Consider the following 23,844-nt stretch of genomic DNA (forward strand, 5'->3'; position numbering starts at 1 on the left):
CTGACCGTGCCTTTATCCTTACCTCTGTACAGAACCGTCTACAGGGTGTGAGGCCAACAGGCAGAGGGTGAACAGAACATGCTACTACAGTAGGTGGTTAGTAACCACAGTGATCGCCAAGATGTCCTCATGAACTCATGACTTTTTATCATCTCTTATAGACCTGAGAGGATGTTAATACTACTTGAATTTTAATTGTGTTTAATTGGGCCAATTAAAATAAGATCTTTAATTTATGAGGAAACAAGGCATGCACAAGTTGTAGAGCAAAGCACTTAGAGAAGAGTCTGGAGCCATGGGTTTCCCAGCATGAGCTTCAACAGTGTGCCCACAGAGACATCTAGTGGTCCAATATATCATACCCAGACCAATCACCAGCCACAGCAATGCAACACCAGGTAACAAATAACATGAAAATCATCACCTTGTCAGAGATTCTCTTTTTAATTGAACAAAACCAGCTTAAGTATAACAAGTACTGCATTCTGGTTAACAGCTATAGCACTAATCTAATCAATATAAAAATCTCTGGTGCTCCGTCATTATGATACTGTGAGTTTTGTAGAAATCCCCTGAGTATAGTTTGTAAAATATTAAGTGCACTGTATTGTGGGTGAATTTCATAGCCACATTGCATCCACATCCTGCTTCTACTGAATTTCCAGTATTGCATTCTTTCATAGCTCCAGTTCCAGAAAAACTACCTGCTAGAAAGTTACAGATGCTTATGGCTGATGTCTAGCCATACACACACATGAACACACATGACACACATGAATGAAGAGAAATGAAGGGAAGAAAGAGGGAATTTTGGGTGTCTGTGTGTGTGTTAGTATGTGTTTGTTTGTTTGTCTCACTGAACATGAACATGGAGTCCAGTGTTTCTGAAAGGCCCAGTGGTAGCTAAAGTTAATCATTGTTTCAGAAACAGGAGTATCTGTGTTTGAGCAGGATCTCAGGGTCAGGTGGCTTTTGGGCCCAACTGAGCTGAGATCAAAGAGTGACAGATACAGTGTGAAAAATGAGACAGAAGATCAGTTAAAAAAATATGAGTACCAGGAGGAAGGGGACAGAGAAAGAAGAAAAAAGTGAAATTGTTTAGAACATGCAATGTGGACAGCTATAAATCCATGATTCTCTATGGGGAGTTTGAGATCCACTCTTGGAGAAAAATACATGATTGAAAGAAAAATAGCATAATATTGTAAGAAGATATAAAAATGCACTACCAGTTAAAAGTTTGGACACGCCTATTCATTCAGTGGTTTTTACACACATGGACAAAATTGTTGGTACCCCTCAGTTAAAGAAGGAAAAACCCACAATTCTCACTGAAATCACTTGAAACTCACAAAAGTAACAATAAATAAAAATTTATTGAAAATTAAATAATCAAAAACAGCCATTACTTTTGAATTGTTGATTAACATAATTATTTAAAAAAACAAACTAATGAAACAGGCCTGGACAAAAATGATGGTACCTCTATAAAAGATTGAAAACTATTTGACCAGAGTGACATGATTAACTCAGGTGTGTCATTTAATTGACATCACAGGTGTTTCCAAACTCATAATCAGTCAGTCTGCCTATTTAAAGGGAGACAAGTAGTCACCCTGCTGTTTGGTGAAAAGGTGTGTACCACACTGAACATGGACAACAGAAAGCGAAGGAGAGAATTGTCCCAGGACATCCGAAAAAAAATTATAGACAAACATCTTAAAGGTAAAGGCTATAAGACCATCTCTAAACAGCTTGAAGTTCCTGTGACAACAGTGGCTCATATTATTCAGAAGTTCAAGACCCACGGGACAGTAGCCAACCTCCCTGGACGTGGCCGCAAGAGGAAAATTGATGACAAATTGAAGAGACGGATCGTTGGAATTGTATCCAAAGAGCCCAGAGCAACCTCCAAAGAAATTAAAGGTGAACTCCAAGGCCAAGGTACATCAGTGTCAGATCGCACCATTCGTCGTTGTTTGAGCCAAAGTGGACTTCATGGGAGACGACCAAGGAGGACACCACTGCTGAAAAAAACTCATAAAAAAGCCAGACTGGAATTTGCAAAAATGCATGTTGACAAGCCACAAAGCTTCTGGGAGAATGTCCTTTGGACAGATGAGACCAAACTGGAGCTTTTTGGTAAGGCACATCAACTCTATGTTCATAGACTCAAAAAGCAAGCATACGAAGAAAAGAACACTGTCCCTACGGTGAAACATGGAGGAGGCTCAGTAATGTTTTGGGGCTGCTTTGCTGCATCTGGCACAGGGTGTCTTGAAAGTGTGCCAGGTACGATGAAATCTGAAGACTATCAAGGCATTCTGGAGAGAAATGTGCTGCCTAGTGTCAGAAAGCTTGGTCTCAGTCGCAGGTCATGGGTCTTCCAACAGGACAACGAGCCAAAGCACACAGCCAAAAACACCCAAGAATGGCTGAGAGAAAAGCGTTGGACTATTCTAAAGTGGCCTTCTATGAGCCCAGATCTGAATCCCATTGAACATATGTGGAAGGAGCTGACACATGCCATTTGGAGAAGACACCCATCAAACCTGAGACAACTGGAGCTGTTTGCTCATGAGGAGTGGGCCAAAATACCTGTTGACAGCTGCAGAACGCTCATTGACAAATACAGAAATCGTTTAATTGCAGTGATTGCCTCAAAAGGTTGTGCAACAAAATATTAAGTCATTTTTGTCCAGCCCTATTTCATTAGTTTGTTTTTTTAAATAATTATGTTAATCAACAATTCAAAAGTGATGGCTGATTTTGATTATTTAATTTTCAATAAATTTTTATTTATTGTTACTTTTGTGAGTTTCAAGTGATTTCAGTGAGAATTGTGGGTTTTTCCTTCTTTAACTGAGGGGTACCAACAATTTTGTCCACGTGTGTATTTCATTATTTTACATATTGTAGATTAATACTGAAGACATTCAAATGTTAAAAGAATACATATGGAATTATGTTATAAACAATAAAGTATTAATCTTCAGTATTAATGTACAATGTAGAAAATAATACAAATAAATAAAAAGCATTAAATGAGAAGGTGTGTCCAAACTTTTGATTGGTAGTGTAGATTAACTAACTCTTTAATTCTTGTCTCATTAACATTAGTTTTAATTTGATTTGCTCTGTGGTGTGGGTGTCACAAGGTTGCCAGCCGCTGCTTCAAAATCTGCTGTGTTCTGCCACTCTGATAGTAGATTAGAGGATTGATACCACTCACATATCTGCTGTTGCAGTTAGTTAGCTTAACTTAAAACCAAAAATGTGTGTCAGATGCTGGTAGGCACATGTTGTTACTTTTGGACAGAATCCTTATGCTTACCCTATTCTTTATGCTAATTTAAGCCAACTGTTGATCCAACAGTTCTGAAGAGGCATCATTTTTTTAACTAACTTTGGAAAAAGTAATATATGAAAAAATAGTAAAAAAAAAAAAAAAAAGTAAAAAAAAAGTATTTTTCCCTGAAAGCCAAACTACCAAACTATTCCTTTATTTCATATCTGCATTACCTAATTTCTGCTGCTCTTCAAAAATGTGACTCAACTCCTAGTTATTATTCACAATATGTGGATTGAATTCAGCAGTACTAGCTGTACTGTTAATAGTTAATACAGGAAATACTGTATGCCGCACCTCCAAAAATATGACTCCACCCTCCATCACAGTTTCTTGTATGTGAATGATGATTGTTCAAAGCTGTGCCACTGAATTTAAAATTAAAGAGATATAGGTCTAAGTATAAAGGAAGAAACAGCAACACATATAAATACATACGCATGTACACTGCCCATCAAAAAAAGTCATACTCTAATATTTTTTTGGACTGCCTTTAGCAGTGAGTGAGTATGGCACTCATTCGCTGTGGCATCATTTCGATAAGCTTCTGCAATGTCACAGCATTTATTTCTGTCCAGAGTTGCACTAATTTTCTGCCAAGATCTTGTAATGATGATAGGAGAGTCGAACTGCTGCAAAATCCAGAACATACCAAAGATTTTTCAATGGGGACGAGGTATGGACTCTGTGGAGGCCAATCCATGTGTGAAAATGATGTGTCATGCTCACTGAACCACTCATTCTCAGTGTGAGCCCCATGAATCCCAGCATTGCCATCTTGGACTATGCTCATACACCATCAAGGAAGAAAAACTCAGTTGATGGAAAGACCTGATCATTCAGTATATTCAGACAGTCAGCTGACCTCATTCTTTGAGAACATAATATTGCTGAACCTGACCAATCCCAGATCATTATTGGGGCGGCATAGCTCAGTGGGGAGAGTGGCCGTCTCGCAACCAGAGGGTTGCGGATCCCCGACCCGTCGTGCTCATGTTGAGGTGTCCCTGAGCAAGACACTCTTGATGGGGCGTGGTTAGCGCCTTGCATGGCAGCTCCCGCCATCAGTGTGTGAATGTGTGTGTGAATGGGTGTGTGAATGGGTGAATGTGTGTGCTCCAGGGGCGCTGTACTGCGGCTGACCCTCAGAATTTCCCCTCGTGGGATTAATAACGGATAACAAATAAATAAATAAAAAAATAATCATAACCCTAACTCCTACAGGGTTGTAGACATGACAAGTGCATTACTTCATCCGTGTCTCTTCTTACCTTGATGCACCCATCACTCTGGAACAGGGTAAATCTGGACTCATCAGACCACATGACCTTCTTTCATTGCTCTAGAGTCAAATCTTTATGCTACCTAGCAAACTAAAGCCTTTTTTCCTGATTAGCCTCACTGATGACTTTCTTAAAGCATGGCCTTTGAGTTTGCTCTTCCTTTCACCATTAAACGTAGCCGTGAGTTCTACTCTTGATTTCCTACGATCATCAATGAGTTTGTTCCGACCACATTTCTTCCTTGAAGATGATGATGAAGATAGTGATCTTTACAGGTTTTAATAAGGTGTTGGCCAGTTCTGAACCCAATTTTAGTATTTTCAGACATCTCCATATTTGTTTTCTTTGCTTGAAGCAGCCCAATGACTTGACCCTATCTGAAACAGATTAACAACCTTTCCTCGACCACAGGATACATAACCATGTTCCAACATGGTTGTCGAAGTGAGAAGCTACTCACTGCATCAGCTAGGGTTAAATAAGTTGTTGCAGCTGAAACAAATTCATCACTGCAGTAATTATCCAATTAAAGACTCTTAGCTGTGTGCTTAGTTAAATCCAAGTGGCAATTCTTTTTTGGATAGGCAATGTATGTGTGTGTGTGTGTGTGTATATATACACACACACACACACACACACACACACACACATATATATATAGTCCTAATTCTTTGTTGTAATTCATAAGTCAAAGCACAAAAAGTGGCTCTTAAATACTTCAGCAGCTGTTTTGAACATCAGCTCCTTGTCTCACTGGAAAGTGCTTTAATGAATAAAAAAATATTTCTGCAGTGGCTGGTATGAACAGAATCTTCCAGGTGAATGAGTTTTACACATGGTTTGAGATGTGTTGCATTAAACAAATTTATCATCACATACAGTCACAATATGACAGGACCACCTCCAAAAAGTGATTTTGGAGTGGAGAGAAACCTTACACAGGTCTAGTTACCTGTCTGCGGAGCGTGCGGCTGAATGTCTGTTTGCGTCTGGAAGGGGGTTGCCATGGTATACTCTCTGAATCTGAGTGGCTGTGGGGGCTGATGGGTCTGAAGAGGTCTGTGGGAACAGTCAGCTGCTGGGAAAAGTCCTCAGGTTGTGAACGAACTGAACCACTGGAGCCTGCACACAAAGCAAAGCACTGACAGGTGAATAACAACTACATGGTTACACCAGAGGACTAAACCACAAAGAGATTAATGGATTAGCAGGTGCGTTGGGCCTAAAGTTAGCATTATCACAAAGGTGGCTCTCCAGACACCATGGTAACTGATGCTACATGGACAACCTGCTTCAGAGGAGGCTCTGTTCAGAATTTGGGATTTGTCTGCAAGAAGTGCCCCATTTTCAAGTATTTGTTTCCTCTATCAGTGATGAAGATTCTGAACTTAGGGAATATGTTATAAACCTGTAGAGTAATCCAACCTAACAAAAGCCGGGCAGTTACAGTAGCACAAATTGTACGTATTGTGTCGCCACAAGAACCTATAGGGATTCAGTCTGTAATATAAAAAATGCATCAATATGTGGTTATGTTTGGTTTGATCTGCTGCTTCATCTGTTTTACTCTGCTGGTACTGCAGCTTATCAAAAATCTATCATCAGATAAAAAAACTCATTAATATTTGGTAGAGAGAATATCCAATCAATAACAATAATTTTAGTTCGATTTGGACAAAAACTGAAGATTCCATGTAGTTTTCAATATGTGACAGGGTCATCTGAAAATGCATTAGCTGATTATCATGTTTAAATGCACGAAATTTTGAGTTTAAGAGCTCTAACGTGCAGCTGTCATGTTAGAAATAGGCAGCTCCATTGAAAATGCACTGAACAAGTGATAAAATAAGTACACTTACAAGATTAACAGTTTCTTACCAGCATTTTTCTCTTGCATCATTTGTAATCACACCACTTTTTATCATAATCATTTTTAGGTTTTGTTAGTTCGTCATTATAGCAACCTGTTCCTCTCAACTGAAGTAGGGGCGGCTGTGGGGCGGCTGTGCTCAGGTAGTAGAGCGGGTCGTCCAATGATTGAAGGGCTGGCGGTTTGATTCCTGCTCTTGCCTAGTCATGTGCTGTTGTGTCCTTGAGCAAGACACTTTACCTGCCTTGCACACTGGTGGGTGAATATTGGTGGTGATCAGAGGGGCCGTAGGCGCGGATCGGGAGCCACGCTTCCGTCAGTCTGCCCCAGGGCAGCTTAGCTACAAATGTCACTTTCCACCATCAGAGTGATAATGTGTGAATGAATAATGGATCCGTTGTGAAGCGTTTTGAATGCCATGAAAAGTGTTATATAAATCTAATTTATTATTATTAAGTAGGTAGCACATGATTGGTCCATTTTGTGGGAGAAGAGTCACATGACATTTGAAGCCCCCTTTTTATGTGTGTCAGAAATCCTTGTTAGTAGAGAAAGTTGATAACTACTGCTGTGATAGTCGTTATCTCTGCTTGGGGTTTAGGATTTGTTGAGCCAGCTAACACAAGAAAGTCAAACTAAAGCCCTATTGGCACGGGATTAGTATTACCTAGGGACCTCTGGTGATTTGCAATAATTGCCGAGGAGGTCGGTGATCTTAATCCCGTGCGAATGCGCCATGTCGGTAATTGGTAAAGTTATAATTCCCCCGCAAATTACCTACCATATTTCGTCGAACACTGACGTCCTGGCATAATACTAGTACTGTGCAAATCTGCATCTCAGTGATTGGGGGGTGTTTAAGTTGTTGTTTTTTATTGCACGTCTTTTCCTACTTCTTTCTCGGTTTAATTATGGAGGCTGCGGTGGAAATTAAGGCCCTGTCACACTCTAGCGTATAGAGCCAGCGTCTCAGGAACGTATGGACTTTTTGGGAATACGCCGACATACGCTGAAACACTCTAGGGGTACGCTGGAATATGTATCTAGTACGCCGGGGTACGTCGGTCTACGCTGATGTACGCTGACGGCCAAAAATTTTTTTGAACATGCACAAAAATTTTCAGCGTATGCCGACGTATGAATTTTACGCTCCTCATACGTTCCTCATACGCTGAACACGCTAGAGGTACGCTGAAGGTACGTTACACATACGTCGAGTATGCTTCTCATACGTTGAAATTCAGTGGGTCAGGAAACCTAGCGTTAGAGGAGCGTATAATGACCGTGTGTCTGACGTGTGTCTAACGAATGGCTAGCGTTATGATGGTAGTTCTAACGACAGTCTAACGTACTCAACTTATGCTTAATGTGTTCTGAGCTTACAGCCAACTTATCCCATGCGTATTACATGCGTATTTCCAGCGTATGTGGGGTATATAAAGTCTCACATTTCCAAATCTGTATCAGTTTGTACCAGCAGTTCAGAGATGGAGGTTGCTGTGCTGCAACATCACCAACATTTGTTACAGTTGGCAGTTGAGTATGCTAGACACAGAAGAAGAAGGCGTAGAATGAGACGTACAATCTGGGTGAAACCTTGGACTGGAAGGTGGCGTCAATTTGGCCTTTATGACCAGCTTATGGCTGATTGAGAAATGAAGATCAGAGAGCCTTCAGGAACTTCCTACGCATGCCTCCAGAAATGTATGATAAACTGCTGGACAGGGTTGGTCCCAACATCACCAGCTGTGTACGCTCATCATACGTGTGGCTGACGTTCCGCATACGTTTCTCATACGTCGGAGGTACGCTGATATACGTTACTCATACGTCGGTATACGTCCAACTCAAATACACATCACATCACATACGCTCACATGCGCTGACATACACTATGCGTACGCTACTCATACGCTAATCATACGCTGACGGTACGCTACGCTTACGTTACTCTAACGGTCATTAACCGAAAATCGACCGCATATGCTGAAAAGTTGTGCGTATAAACAATTTTTCGAAATATTCGATACGTTCCTCAGACGCTGGCTCTATACGCTAGAGTGTGACAGGGCCCTTACTGACAACATTTCAGGAGCGAATGCAGGAGTAGGGCGATACACAACAGGTTTATAGAGCATTCACAGAAATGGCAAAATTAGATCCACCAGAAGAGGGAAATTTGGAAGGATATTGAGATGGATGACATGCGTAGCAGCATGCGTTAAGCATATCTTTCAACAGGCTGAATCCAAACGCTCTGACGGCCCTTTATCCCACAACACTGCCCGCTGTTCTCAAGTCACATTGCTGCTTTGACATGTTTACTGTTGATCATTTTAACCTGAACCACAAGCTTTCCATGAACCTAATGTAGCGCTTTATATGTATCACTAGTTTAAGATACAGCACCCCAGGTTCTTTAGCTTAAACCTAATGGTTAATTGGTTCATGGAATACTCCTTAAAGTAATATGCCTGATGGTTTAGCCTAATGTTAGTGTGCTTTTCTATTCGAAACCATGGAATTCAGGTACTAAAGTGTAGCATTGTTTTAATCTTTTGACAGTTAAAAACCCTCTGACATTAACTAAGAATCAATCACAGGAAAATATGAATTTTAAGGTATTTATTGACAACGTCAATAAATACATAGGCTTGTTAGAGAAAATTAAATAAGAATAAATAATAAAATGAACTTAAATTTAACACCTTTGAGTGTATTAGGAAACCTTGTTTTCCAAAAGGAAATGGAGGAGCCTGCCTTTAAAGTCCAAAACTCAACACAATCAACAACAAGCTCTCAATTCCCTTCAAACTTCTTAACCCCCTCTGAGGGTAAAATTACGTTCCTGTAACCCGTTTACTGTCCTTACAAATCTTTGCAAAAGTAACAAAATTAACTAGACGGTCAGTCCAAGTATATTCAAACCTTAAACACAACAAATGTCCTCTATTAACACAACGTGTGGGCCCACACAACAAAATAACACAAAAGCCGGCAATAAATGGAACCCCAAAACCCTCGTTGCAGGCCTGAATGACGCTTGAGTGCGATGCAATGGAGACACGTTGACGGCACTGAGAATAATGCCGTTCTCACTCACCAGTGTCAAAATGGCGATTCACTGTCTCCTTACTGTGACTGTCGATGATGAAGAACGAAGAAACATGGTCCAGAACCTGACACAGCAACACTGAAGAAACCTCCACCTTCCTTCTCGGCGGTTATCAACGATGTCAGTCCCTCGGCTCAGCAGCTGGCGGCTGGCTGCCACGTTCTCGGCTCGGCGGCTGGCCGTGACGTTCTCCACTCGGCTCAACAGCTGGCGGCTCGGTGGCTGGCCGTGACGTTCTCCACTCGCCTCAGCAGCGATGTCCGTGGCTAGGTTCAGCTGTGACGGTCGATAAAGCCCGTACATCGGCAGGGCTCAGCGGTGGCGGCAAGAAAGTCCACACCTCACTTTGGCAGTGACGGCAATAAAGTCCCACACAGCGGCAATGAAGGTATTTTTTTTTCGAGTAGCGGCCGACCACTTTGCCCCATAGATATATATATATATATACATATATATATATATATATGTATACATATATGTGTACACACGTGGACAAAATTGTTGGTACCCCTCAGTTAAAGAAGGAAAAACCCACAATTCTCACTGAAATCACTTGAAACTCACAAAAGTAACAATAAATAAAAATTTATTGAAAATTAAATAATCAAAAACAGCCATTACTTTTGAATTGTTGATTAACATATTTAAAAAAACAAACTAATGAAACAGGCCTGGACAAAAATGATGGTACCTCTATAAAAGATTGAAAACTATTTGACCAGAGTGACATGATTAACTCAGGTGTGTCATTTAATTGACATCACAGGTGTTTCCAAACTCATAATCAGTCAGTCTGCCTATTTAAAGGGAGACAAGTAGTCACCCTGCTGTTTGGTGAAAAGGTGTGTACCACACTGAACATGGACAACAGAAAGCGAAGGAGAGAATTGTCCCAGGACATCCGAAAAAAAATTGTAGACAAACATCTTAAAGGTAAAGGCTATAAGACCATCTCTAAACAGCTTGAAGTTCCTGTGACAACAGTGGCTCATATTATTCAGAAGTTCAAGACCCACGGGACAGTAGCCAACCTCCCTGGACGTGGCCGCAAGAGGAAAATTGATGACAAATTGAAGAGACGGATGGTTCGAATTGTATCCAAAGAGCCCAGAGCAACCTCCAAAGAAATTAAAGGTGAACTCCAAGGCCAAGGTACATCAGTGTCAGATCGCACCATTCGTCGTTGTTTGAGCCAAAGTGGACTTCATGGGAGACGACCAAGGAGGACACCACTGCTGAAAAAAACTCATAAAAAAGCGAGACTGGAATTTGCAAAAATGCATGTTGACGAGCCACAAAGCTTCTGGGAGAATGTCCTTTGGACAGATGAGACCAAACTGGAGCTTTTTGGTAAGGCACATCAACTCTATGTTCATAGACTCAAAAAGCAAGCATACGAAGAAAAGAACACTGTCCCTACGGTGAAACATGGAGGAGGCTCAGTAATGTTTTGGGGCTGCTTTGCTGCATCTGGCACAGGGTGTCTTGAAAGTGTGCAAGGTACGATGAAATCTGAAGACTATCAAGGCATTCTGGAGAGAAATGTGCTGCCTAGTGTCAGAAAGCTTGGTCTCAGTCGCAGGTCATGGGTCTTCCAACAGGACAACGATCCAAAACACACAGCCAAAAACACCCAAGAATGGCTGAGAGAAAAGCGTTGGACTATTCTAAAGTGGCCTTCTATGAGCCCAGATCTGAGTCCCATTGAACATATGTGGAAGGAGCTGAAACATGCCATTTGGAGAAGACACCCATCAAACCTGAGACAACTGGAGCTGTTTGCTCATGAGGAGTGGGCCAAAATACCTGTTGACAGCTGCAGAACGCTCATTGACAAATACAGAAATCGTTTAATTGCAGTGATTGCCTCAAAAGGTTGTGCAACAAAATATTAAGTTATGGGTACCATCATTTTTGTCCAGCCCTATTTCATTAGTTTGTTTTTTTTTAATAATTATGTTAATCAACAATTCAAAAGTGATGGCTGATTTTGATTATTTAATTTTCAATAAATTTTTATTTATTGTTACTTTTGTGAGTTTCAAGTGATTTCAGTGAGAATTGTGGGTTTTTCCTTCTTTAACTGAGGGGTACCAACAATTTTGTCCACGTGTGTATATGGGGGGGGGGGGGGGGGGGGGGGGGGCAAAAAGAGCAAGGCCATTTAGCTTCCGAATAAAGCGGCAGTGTTCAACTTTTAGTCTGCATCGACTACCTTTTCAGTTCAGGACCACATGTGATCCATAGTTGCCACAACTCCTTGTTGCTTTGCATAAATGAGGTTCTGCTTTTAAATATGCGTGATTGTCCACCCCTATGTGTTTCTAACAGAGGAAATAGGCCTTTAACTTCCTGAGCTCACGTCAACCTGTTTTAATCTGGAATTCTCAATAAATTAAGACAGAAATGGGAGGCCTTAATTTTGAATGCCATATGATACAGAAGGCCTCAATTAATGCAAATTTCCCTGCTGCAGGATAAATACAGGCTTATCATATCATACTACATTAAAAATCAAGGCTACCCTAATTTAATGAAATGTCACGAATTTCAGAATAAAACTAAATAAATAGGGTTACCAGGATGCAACTTACTGAGGCATTTAGTTAAAAGTTACATATCCTTTACTACAGGTTTGGTGGTTTCACCTTGCAGCTAGACAATTCTTGGTTTGTATCCCGGCGTTCTCAGGATCTTTCTGCATGGAGTTTGCGTGGGTTTTCTCCAGGTACTCTGGCTTCCTCCCACAGTCCAAAAAAAATGCCCAGGATAACCCGTAATTCTAAATGTGAGTGTGACTGCGTGAGTGTGAGTGTAATATGTAGCCCTGTGATAGACTGGTGACCTGTCCAGGGTATCCCCTGCCATCGCCTTAAGTCAGCTGGGATAGACTCCAGCCCTCCATGACCCTAATGAGGATGTACAAATAATGGATAGATGGATACTTCATTACCTGATTGGGCCCTGTGGGTGCCCAGTATGTGCTGGGGCCCCTGTGACTGTGCTAGAAGCTGTGCTGGAGCTGGAGATGTAGAGCCAAATGGGGACAGGAACATGTAGCTGTCGTTGGGCAGGGAGTGTGTGCGCCCCACCGCAGGCTTTCTGACGCTCAGCAGGTTGTCCTCCAGCAATCCACCTGGACCATGCTGCTCGGGCAAGGAAACAAGAGAAGAGAGTCAGAGTACCACTGGATTAATGAGGGCTGGGGCTCATCTTCAACTCAAGCACTCTCACACTCTAAGGCAAGTTATCTGTCTAAGACAATGTGAACAAAGAGGCAGTGATCATCAGCATACACAGAAAACAGACACAATCTTTCCACATTGGAGTTGACTGGCTCAGAGCTGTCACAGATCACAGAAACTTTTCCAATTCTTTTTTAAAGCATAAGACATTCTGCGTCTTGTGTCTGCTTTTACCCCCTCGGTCATGTAACTTTACGTAAACTGTGATTGTATGTCAGCTAGGGCAGTGTCCTGCAGTCTGAGCCATTACAGAACCAGTTTACATTCAGTCACAGAGCCACTGGGTCACACAACAGCTTGGAGTAGACTGAGAACTACGACAACCAGAGGACAAAGGACAGTACGAACACAGAAGGAGACTGATAGGAAAGGACTGTGAGAAAAGACGTAGACTCACACGTAAAGCACAAAGGAAAAAGGAAACTGAGGAAAAGGAGGAGGGAAAATAACAGAGAAAGAGATTACAGAGAGAGGCGAGATTGAGGAGAAAAAAAAGGCGTAGAGACAAAGGAGAGAAAACTGCAAACTGGCAAGTGAGGAGGTGCACTACTCTAGTGGACTGGAGTGGACTGGACTAGACTGGACTGGAAAATAACAACACACCAGGCTGGAAAGGTGGAATGAGAAAGATCAGAAAAACTTGGTGGGCACATGGTTAAATTCACCAGAGTCTTTCAGTGCCACTTGCACTCCGCTACCTCTTCACTCCTTTCTGTTTTCTTCATATTAGTCCCAGCACAATCCAATTGACAGCACTGTGTTGGCCGGCGTTCTCTGCTCTGATGATATCAATGGCGTGGGTATGCAGAATGAGCCAAGGTTACTGTGACCCTATCTGGGGGAGCCACAGGGTTATTAATGAGCCAACCTGGTGGTTAATTATACCCTAACATCCTGATGACATTCAATTCATCTTCAATTTAATGACAGAGCCTTGTGGGATGGGATATCAAAGTGGAATGTATAGATTAATTCTGGCGAAGATGCATACATAAGCTACAGTCCATGACAATGTGTCTCGGTGAGAGAAAATAATGGATCAGGTGGTGTCATGATGTCGAACACTTTCTTTCCTTCCAGCAAGGCTAATATTTCCAATATAAAAACATTTCAAAGTGCATTACTGCACTACCATGATCATATAAACCAGATGTTATGATTTATTTTCCACAAGTCATGAAGTAAATACTCTTGCAATGGTGTGCACACTTACACATTTATTCCTCAACAGTGGCTGAAGGGTATCAGTTTGATGTGAATTCACCTATGCCATCCAAGCAGACATGTATTTTAGATGTATATATACGTTAAAATATACTTTGTACATCTTATTTTATTGGTCTGTAGTTTCCTAAAATTGTAAAAGTTAGGACAGAAGTTCTGTACAGGTACAGTTATGTAGCATTTAAAATACATTGTCCATTATTTTTGCTTTTTCAAAATACATTTGGTCCAAAGGCAAAACTTTTTTGTGACTAATTATTCATTAATTACTCATATATTGTTGACCTATTACTCTTCATATACACTACTGGTCAAAAGCTATGGAACACTCAAAGTTTTGCATTTTTTTAAAAAATTGAATTTTAGGTAGCTCAAGTCCAATGAATAGCTTTAAATGGTACAAAGGTAAGCGGTGAACTGCCAGAGGTTGAAAAAAAAAGGTTACCCAAAACTGAAAAATAATATACAAAATATACAAAAAAGCCTTTTTAATGGAACAAGAAATGGGTAAGCAACTTAAAGCTGGTCTGCAGCAATGGAAGTTGGTGCTACCAACAGGTGTCCCAACTTTTCTTGATTACTTTCAACCCCCTCTGTCTGCATAAAAGTAGTGTTGGAATACATCATTGAGAGCATTATTTGAACAGCATTGTACTGCAGAAAGTATTGCTTTAAAAATAATGTGATTAAAAGAGATGGACCATCATCACAGTTAAGGTCTTTCCTACAAAAAATTGAAAAGAAAGTCAAGGTGTTAGCATAGTTTTCTTCACCATCAAAAGGCACTTAGAAACTAGGGGAAACTCTGACAGGAAGAAGTCTGAAAGACCCAAAGCCACAACAAAATCCGATGACAAGTTTCTGAGGGTCAGCAGCTTGCGTGATAGGCGGCTCACAAGATAACAGCTTCAGGCACAGCTTAATAGTGGTCGTGGTAAGCAAGTCTCGGTTTAAACTGTGAAGAGAAGACTTGGAGTTGCAGCAAGAATGCCATTGCTAAAATGTCCGAATAAGAAAATGAAGCTTGCCTCAGCCATGAAACACTGCCAATGGACTACTGAAGATTGGAAGAAGGTATTATGGACTGATGATCCAAAATTTGAGATCTTTAGTTCATCATATGGGGTTTCTGTATGCCGTTGAGTAGGAGAAAGGATGGTTCTTCAGTGTGTGACATCAACTGTCAAACATGGAGGAGGAAGTGTGATGGTCTGGGGCTGTTTTGCTGGAACCATGGTCAGTGGCTTGTACAGAGTGAGAGGTACCATGAACCACATGGCACAGCATTCTGCAGTGCCATGCAGTACCCTCTGGTATGCGCCTAGTTGTTCAGGGGTTCATCCTACTGCAAGATAATGACCCAAAACATCCAAGTCCAAGCTATGCCAGAACTACTGTAGAAAAAAATTTCAAAATGGTAAGCTTGAAAACATGGAGTGGCCAGCACAGCCTCCAGACTTAAACCCTATGGAGCTGGTTTGGGATGAACTGGACAGAAGAGTAAAAGCAAAGCAATCTACAAGTGCCACACATTTATGGGAACGTCTGCAACAGAGATGGAAAGAACTTTCTGAAGAATATTTGATTTCTATTGTGGAAAGAATGCCATGAGTATGTTCATATCTGCCAAAGGTGGCTACTTCGATGAGTCAAAAGTTTAGAATACATTTGGTTTTTACATTGATATTTTTCAAACTTCATTTGTTTATTTGCTCTATGCTTTCATTTCAGAGTACAATAAGATGCTAACACGCATGATTTCCAATATAAAAATGGAAAAACTGAGGTGTTCTAAAACTTCTGACTGGCGATGTATGTGGAGTTTCATGCTTGCATTTAGACAAAATTTAAATTAAATAGAAACTAAAGGCCAAAGTTTTTGACCAATAGTAGCATTGTGGAGCAATGTTTCATTGACTGTGCCTCCATATAACTGTCAAGACAATACGAAGGGCAAACAACAACAACAACAACAAAAAAATTAAAATGTGAATTAGGGTTATTTCCAATAACCCCTTGGAGCAAATAAACGAGGCCATGTGGTGTTGTCAGGGTCTTGTGTTATCTTATGTTGTATGCTGTCATGTTTCTTGAGTCTAGATGCAGAAATAAAGTGAAAACAGCTGATCAGTCATCTGTGTTAAATGTTTGACACAGATCATTCAGAAAAGGTGTTGAACCTATTAATAGTGCTGACTCCTGCTTCACAAGACAGATTCACCTACAGTGAGTGTGGAAGCTTTAGACAAAGTGGGAAGTTTGTTTGGGGGGGGTTGCCAATTTCATTAACTTCTTTCCAATGAGATACTTTAAAATGTGCACAAAATATAGTATGGAAGCATGATTGATGAGTATTTCAGTTTTAAGTTATTCCATTGACCAAACACAGCAAATATTTTCAAAGATTTGAAAGGCACAACAGGAACATCTAAATTCTGCACACAGTGGCTTTAAATAATGGTTTCAAGATTTGGCTACAGATGCAAATGAGCCGTATCAAATGTAGCATCCCTTGCCAATCAAAGCTGGTTTTACTCGAGTGTGAGAGTGTAGTGGGGGGAGGGGGCAAGTGGCTTTGAAAGGGCCCCAAGAAGGAGACTGTACAAGCTACTGCAGAGGAGAGGAGGAGGAAGAGGGATGGAGCAAGAGAAAAAGAGGAACTGTCAGTACATTGCATTCCAGACTGGTTAGAAAGAGGGGGTTAAAATCGTCGGGGGCCGAGTCGTCTGTCAGAGCTAAGGACCAGGATTTCTCAGAGGCCAGAGACAGAGCTTCCATCTCCGCTAGAGGGATCTAGGCAGGAAGAGATAACCAATGGTGAGCAGAGAAAACAAATGCGCACTCGATGCAAGACACAAAGAAGGATGTTACAGAGAGATAAGACCTGTGGCTAACAGAGAAATACATACATATATGAACTGCAAGTTTAGCAGAGAAAAACAAGGGACAAAGATAAAGTAAGAATAGTCTGGAGAACATATGATGACATTTTTCTCATGTTTAGACTTTATAATCTGTCTTGGTATCACTGTATTTACTGACATCCATACTGTGACAGGGACTGGACACAGGAAAATATACAGCCACATGATTCTGAACAATAAACTGATGTAAATGAGAAAATCACACACACTCAGATTGACAGAAACAAGTTGACAGAAGAGTGATTAATTCACATTACACGCATTGTAATGTACACCAATTAATTTGTGGTTCCTAATCATTAAAAGCACATTCAAGTGCTTAAACTGATAAATTACCAGAATTGAAAATACTCGTTATTTTTCAGTTGCTTTACTTAATGCTACAGATCTAGAGTTTTTTTCTTCAGCCTTTTTAAGCCTTCAACATTTCTGGCTCCTGCAGGAGGAGCTACTACACAGCAAATACATGTTTGGCCTTACACTGTTTTAACAAGTGAAATGCTGTCTGACAGACAAATGGGCCATCCGTGCAGAGAGGAACAGGGGTTTAAGCACAATGTAAAACAACTCTAACGCATCAGAGGGAGAAAGTTGGCCTGTGGCATCTAATCCTGACATCTCAAACCCTTTTAGAGCTTTTAGAGGATGTGATTTTGTAATGCTAATGTAATTGTGTCAAATTTGCCTTCAAATGAGAAAAAGAGGCACCCAGATGCATTATTCAGTGACTCAGTGATCCATAGCTTTTTGACTGAGTTGTTTCTCTTCAGACATGTGTGCAACAGGGTCGATAAATGCCTCAGGTAGGGTATCACTTTTCTGTGCCTTAAATTATCGATATAAACTCACAACATGTCACACCCACCGACAGACACAAAAACACTGACAGTAAATTATTGTGTAAGGGAAGGAAAGCAAACTAAACCATGTCACTGAGGCTGCTGAACCAGACCAAAAACCTGCCAAGCATGAATGAGTACAAGTGAGTGAGGGAATGAGATCGAGATCATAACTGAGGCGGGATATGACACATTGCACTGTGTTGACAGGGCTGGTTAGAAAGGGAAAAATATCCAATGTGGGGGGAATGCCAGCACTAAAATGGCAATGGCTGTAGGGCTGCAGGATATTAACAAACATTGCATTGCATGCTTTTTTACTGAATTATGAAACTAAGCTCTCCCAGACAGTATGTACTTTAGTTTGCACAACTGCCGACTTTATAGGCCAAAGATTATGTTGTCTAAAAAAAAAGTGTGTCAGGCTGTAAGAGATCGGTCTGGTGCTGAGTTATAAAGTTTTATTTTTATTCATACCAACTTCAAAAAAAAGCGTAAAGTCTGCCAGTTACTGATTAGATTATTTCAACTGTTTATAATTGCAAATCATGTTTCAATAGCTCACCTGCATGCTTGAGGGGTGACCTGTCTCTTTTAAAGGATCTGTTCAGCATATTGAAACAATCATTTTCTTTCTCTAGAAAAAAGATTTCAATGTTTCTGAAACTTGTTTACTTGTGACCTCTTCTGACAGGAACCTGCGAGCTATTATCCACTGCAGGAACTTGCCTGAGCTTTTGTGTGTTTCTCAACCACACGAACTGCCCCTTATTCAGGACTGTTATTGGGGAAGAAAACAATACTTAAGAACAAAAGCACTTAGAGAGCGCAGTACTCCGCCAAGGCTGCTCAGTCATTGTATCATTTTCTGACAGATAAGTCCTGTATTAAGATCGCAATTATGTGATTGTCAGCAGGCAGCTGACGGAGTATTTACTTGTCATGGCTGCAGTGACGCTGTGGTGCTATCTCACAATGCTACAGAAATCTTAAATAAATCTGTGGATCCAGACTATAAGCTGCATCATGGCTAAAATGTAACCAGTTGGTCCTTGTGTCATTTTGACCTTCCCTGAAAATTTCATACAAATCTGTTTGTCTGTTTTTGTGTAATGTTGCGCACAGGCAGACAAACAAACAAATGTACACCGATCATTACATCACTCCATCATGTTCTTAATTAAGCTTTGGTATTTCAGAGCAGCCCTTGAAACACAACTCTGCAGGTTGTGTTTTATACGCTGAATGGTTAAGAAGAAGACAAATAATTGTCTTGATGTCTTCATCGAGAAGCAGTCCTCTCATCTGTAAGATCGCTATCAGCAATGTCAAATTCATCATGTGGGCTAACAAAGCAAACCTCCAATATTGTATTTATTTCATACTCAAATAGCTGAGGTTATGTCCAGTAACTAGTATTTGGTGTACAGATGTTGGATCTGACATACAATCAAATCACAGAGGCTAAAAGGGCTGTTTTGGGGGTCGTTCCTATAAATATTTCCACCACCTCATGCCTGGCCAGAGTTCCTGCAGTGGAAAAGTACCTTATGACATTTTATTGCAAATTTTATGTTCATGAGCTTTTAAACTGTTCACTCAAAGAATGATGTGAATAGTTGACGAGGCCTTATTAACAGTAACGCTACAGTACAGTATGCCATGAGAGAAAAGATTAACAGTAGAGAAAACTATTGATTACCAGAGTTTTGTTTTTCTCCTTCTCTCCAGTAATTACCTTACACCCGAAATTTGTCTTGTGACATCTGGTGAGGTCCGAATCCCAGGTCATTAAACACTGCTGTCATTATATGCAATCATGCAGTAGGTTTGATTTACTCTTCCCTACCTCTGAGACGTCTCCCAACAATGGAGGTGAATGGAACTTAGCTTGTAAAGCTCAAAGTCATAAAAAATGAGAATTAAAAATATGTATTCTTTAAAGTCATTATTACTTGTTTTACGAAAACCTGTGTGTAAAACTGCATTAGAAGCACATGTATTTACACTACCAGGCAAAAGTTTAGACTCGCCCCTAATTTTCCCATATTTCTGTCAAAACAGCCCAATTAAGGGCTAACTTTATCAATTTCTTATTTCTAATTATTGCAAGAACATTCATGATTATGCTATGAACAAAATGTAATCAAGTATTGCACTCAAGTAGGGATATTTCAAAGCATTTATTGATGAAAGCATTACCAGAAGGTTTAGGTAGCAACATTACCCTATCTTTTGTTTGGTTAAAACACTTAAAATATCTATACAAAGGGTTGCATGTCCCCTGTAATAACTATGCCGTCCCAATAGAATGTTTTTCACACCTTGATTCACAGTTCTTTACTTTGTTCACAAATATTTTGTGTTACCTTTTTGAGTTGATATAAAAGACTGACAATTTCTGGAAAGAAGAATGTCTTTACCTAATTTGAAACTTATGTAAATCTGAAGTAGCACAATAATGGCCAGAAAACCTCAGTTAAGCAAAGAAAAAAGGATTGAAATTCAGGTTTTGAAAAAAGAAGGCTATTCTACAAGACAAATTGCTCAGAAAGTTAAAGTCTCACAAAGTGAAGTTGCAAAAACATTAAAGAGATATGAAGAGAAACAGGTTCACATGGAGGCAGATTTCATTCTGGTAGAAGCGGAGTCATGTCTAAAGCTGAAGATAAGTTCATCAGGGTCACCAGTCTTCGAAATAGACAAAAGACAGCCTCAGAAATAAGAGTTCAGCTAAACTCAACCAGGAGCAATAATGTGTCAGTGGATACTATGCGGCGTGGGCTGCGGGAATCTGGTCTGAAAGGCAGGGTAGCTGCCAGGAAACCACTGCTAAGAAAGCAGAACATTCAGAAAAGAGACTTCAGTGGGCAAAAGAACATAGAAACTGGACTGTAGAAGAATGAAAAACAGTTCTGTTTACAGATGAGTCAAAGTTTGAAATGTTTGGATCAAAACAGCGCAAGTACATTCGATGTAGGGTTGGAGAACGCTTGACTCCTGCGTGTGTTGTTCCCACAGTAAAGCATGGTGGAGGTAGTGTGATGGTCTGGGGCTGTTTTACAGGGGGACAGACTGGTGATCTGCACAAAGTCACAGGAATTCTGAATCAGCATGGATACCACAGTATCTTACAGAGGCATGCCATTCCTTCTGGGCTGCGTTTAGTGGGACAGCCATTCACACTACAACAAGACAACCATCTGAAGCACACCTCCAAACTGTGTCAGAGGTATTTGGCCAAGAAAGAAGAGGAGGGGAGGCTAAGGGCTAAGGATTATGACTTGGCCAGCTCAATCCCCTGACCTTAACCCCATCGAACTTGCATGGGATGAACTGGACAGAAACGTCAAGAACAAGCAATCCCCAGTGCTGAAAACCTTCATGAGATGTTGGCAGAAGCATGGGAGGAAATTTCAAGTCATTCTCTCATGTCACTGATTGCAAGAACGCCTCGAATTTGTCAAGCAGTTATCAAAGCTAACAGATGCTATTTTGATGAGTCATGGATTTAGACAGTTTATTAACAGTATTATATGCTAAATGCTTCAATTTTGTTTTCAGTGTTTTATCGATAGTTCTACTGTGATTAGAAATGAAACACGGCTAAATTGCGCTCATAATTTAGGTAATATGAACCAATCACAGAAAAATTAGGGGTGAGTCCAAACTTTTGCCTGGTAGTGTATATATTTACAATATACTGATTTCTGATAATAAGAGAATCAAAATCTTCATTAGCAACTTCTGTATTTCAGTTTATTCTCCTATGGATTACTTGTGCAGCCCTGCATGTTGCAGAGAAATAAGAACCAGTGGATGAAATGAAGGAAGTGAGTCATTTTGTAGAGTTTCTGGTGATTATTGACCTTCTTGTCGGTCCTGTGCTTGCTGGGCTTGGGGGGCAGTGCGTAGTAGTGGCAGATAGAACCAGACAGGTTGTCCATCAAACTCAACTCCCCCTCCATTGAACCTTGGATGACCAGGGAGACCGAGTCAAACAGCGCTCTCCGCTGGACAAACTTGGATAATGCAGAGAGAAAAGAGAGAGCAGATGCAGAAATGGAGAAAAAAGGAAAAGAAGGGGAGGGAAAAAAAGACAAAGATAAGGGGAGAAGAAAGGCGGAAGTCCACACAGAGAAACATGAAAAGATGTGGAGAGAAGAATGGATCATAAAGAAAGAAAGGAAGGAAAAAACACAGTCGATCAAGAAGAAACAAACAGATACAAACATAAATGGCAGAATAAACACATCCAAGCAGGAGAACTACATTCTCCACCAAACGTGGATCAGTTTCACTAAAATGACCCATTAAGACATTGAAGCAGTGTGCAGCAAAACAATATACCGCACAACACTTTTTCTACATCAGCATCCTTCACAAGCTCACATGTTACCATTTAAACCCAGAAGGGGGCGCTACAACACTGCAGCAGAGCCGATCTTCCACAGGGCAACAGAGGGAATTGACAACAGCAGAGGAAGATGGATAACATCTTAAAGGGGAAACATAACGATAGTGAGACCTCTATTTCCTATCCCAAAAAGTTCCCTGCTGTCTGGAAATAGCTGTTGAAGTGAACAGCAAGGCCCTGTGGTCCAGCTTTCCCATGCCACTGTGACCTGTCTATGACTGGCATGTCCTCTACAGGGACCAGCGCAACACAAATACATACACACAGACACACATACACACACGCAGTCATGAATGCACACAAACTGTAAACCATTCTAATATGGGTCAGTATAGGCCCCACAGAATAATACATTTGCATAAAGATATATTTTCTGTGTACGTTTTTGACTTAACAACCCACACACGCTTTCAAACGTGTCTGAAAAGTGAAGAGAATATGCACTGAAAACTGCTGTGTAGTACATGAGTGGTAGAGAAAACACATTTAACAGTGATTTTTATATATTTTTTTTACAAGTATTTTAGTCTAGAGGTTTGTGTCCAAGCGTATGCTTACAACTGTGACCCTGATTTTGGATATATTTCACGTAAATGCATCCACATATATTTTTGAAATGATGCCAGACTGTCAGCCCGATCTCACGGGGATTCGTGAAACTGTCACGTAAGTTTTAGTTTCGGTTTCGTGTGCACCAACACGATTTCGTCATGTTTTTCGTGCCGCTCACCACGAAATGCGCACCAATGTATTTTAAACGGCGGACTTTTCGTGCCACTCAGAACGTATTTCAAAAGAATGTGTATATTATATTTTTAATGTAAAACCGTGGCGAATCCAACGCTATATTTTGCATGACATCGTCCCTAAACATAACCCTAACCATAACCCTAACCATAACCTAACCATAAGCCGGTGGTACACTTACCAATTTGCATAGGAATTTCAAGAATGTCCGGCGGCCGGCGGCCGCAAACGCGATCACACAAGCAGTATACGCCAATGGACAGCTTAGATCGTCATGAATCCGCCGGTATAAACCACTTTCAGATGTGATTACCACAGCGAAAAACATTTCGTGGTGAGCGGCACGAAAAACATGACGAAATCGTGTTGGTGCGCACGAAACCGAAACTAAAACTTACGTGACAGTTTCACGAATCCCCGTGAGACCGGGTTGAGACTGTCTAGTGAATACCACCTAGTATAGACATGTCTGCCTTAGTTTATTTACACATGGACTACAGTTATTAAATCAAGACAGTAAAGAGCAGGAAACGCAAGAAATCCATTATTTTAGATACCATTCGGCATGCTCAGCATTCCTCAGCACGAGCCCGAGAATTAATTAATGGGTTGGACTGGAGTCAGAACTAGTGAACAGAGATGTAGGGGTCATCTGACTGGTCTCACAGCCTGGACCACAGCATGAAGTGACCTCATCATATCTATCACGTCATACAGGATGCTGCTTGGATCAATGAGAATCGAATAATCTGACCTTGACATTTTCTGAACAGGCACAATAATGTGAATGTTGAATAATACATACTCCAAGACAACAAAGTGATCAAGGTG

At 40.7% G+C, this 23,844-nt stretch overlaps 1 protein-coding gene across 1 annotated transcript in view; it reads right to left on the reverse strand.

Annotated features, from left to right (window-relative positions):
- The window catches only part of cacna1g (calcium channel, voltage-dependent, T type, alpha 1G subunit), a 695,215-nt gene that overhangs the window by 3,679 nt on the left and 667,692 nt on the right, over positions 1-23,844 (reverse strand). The window contains 4 exon segments of the mRNA XM_051939241.1: positions 5,585-5,754; positions 12,571-12,772; positions 16,757-16,879; positions 21,719-21,871. Of these exon segments, the coding sequence (XP_051795201.1) occupies positions 5,585-5,754; positions 12,571-12,772; positions 16,757-16,879; positions 21,719-21,871 (648 nt within the window).

Source organism: Acanthochromis polyacanthus, chromosome 19, assembly GCF_021347895.1.
Source record: "Acanthochromis polyacanthus isolate Apoly-LR-REF ecotype Palm Island chromosome 19, KAUST_Apoly_ChrSc, whole genome shotgun sequence".
Taxonomy (NCBI): Eukaryota; Metazoa; Chordata; class Actinopteri; family Pomacentridae; genus Acanthochromis; species Acanthochromis polyacanthus.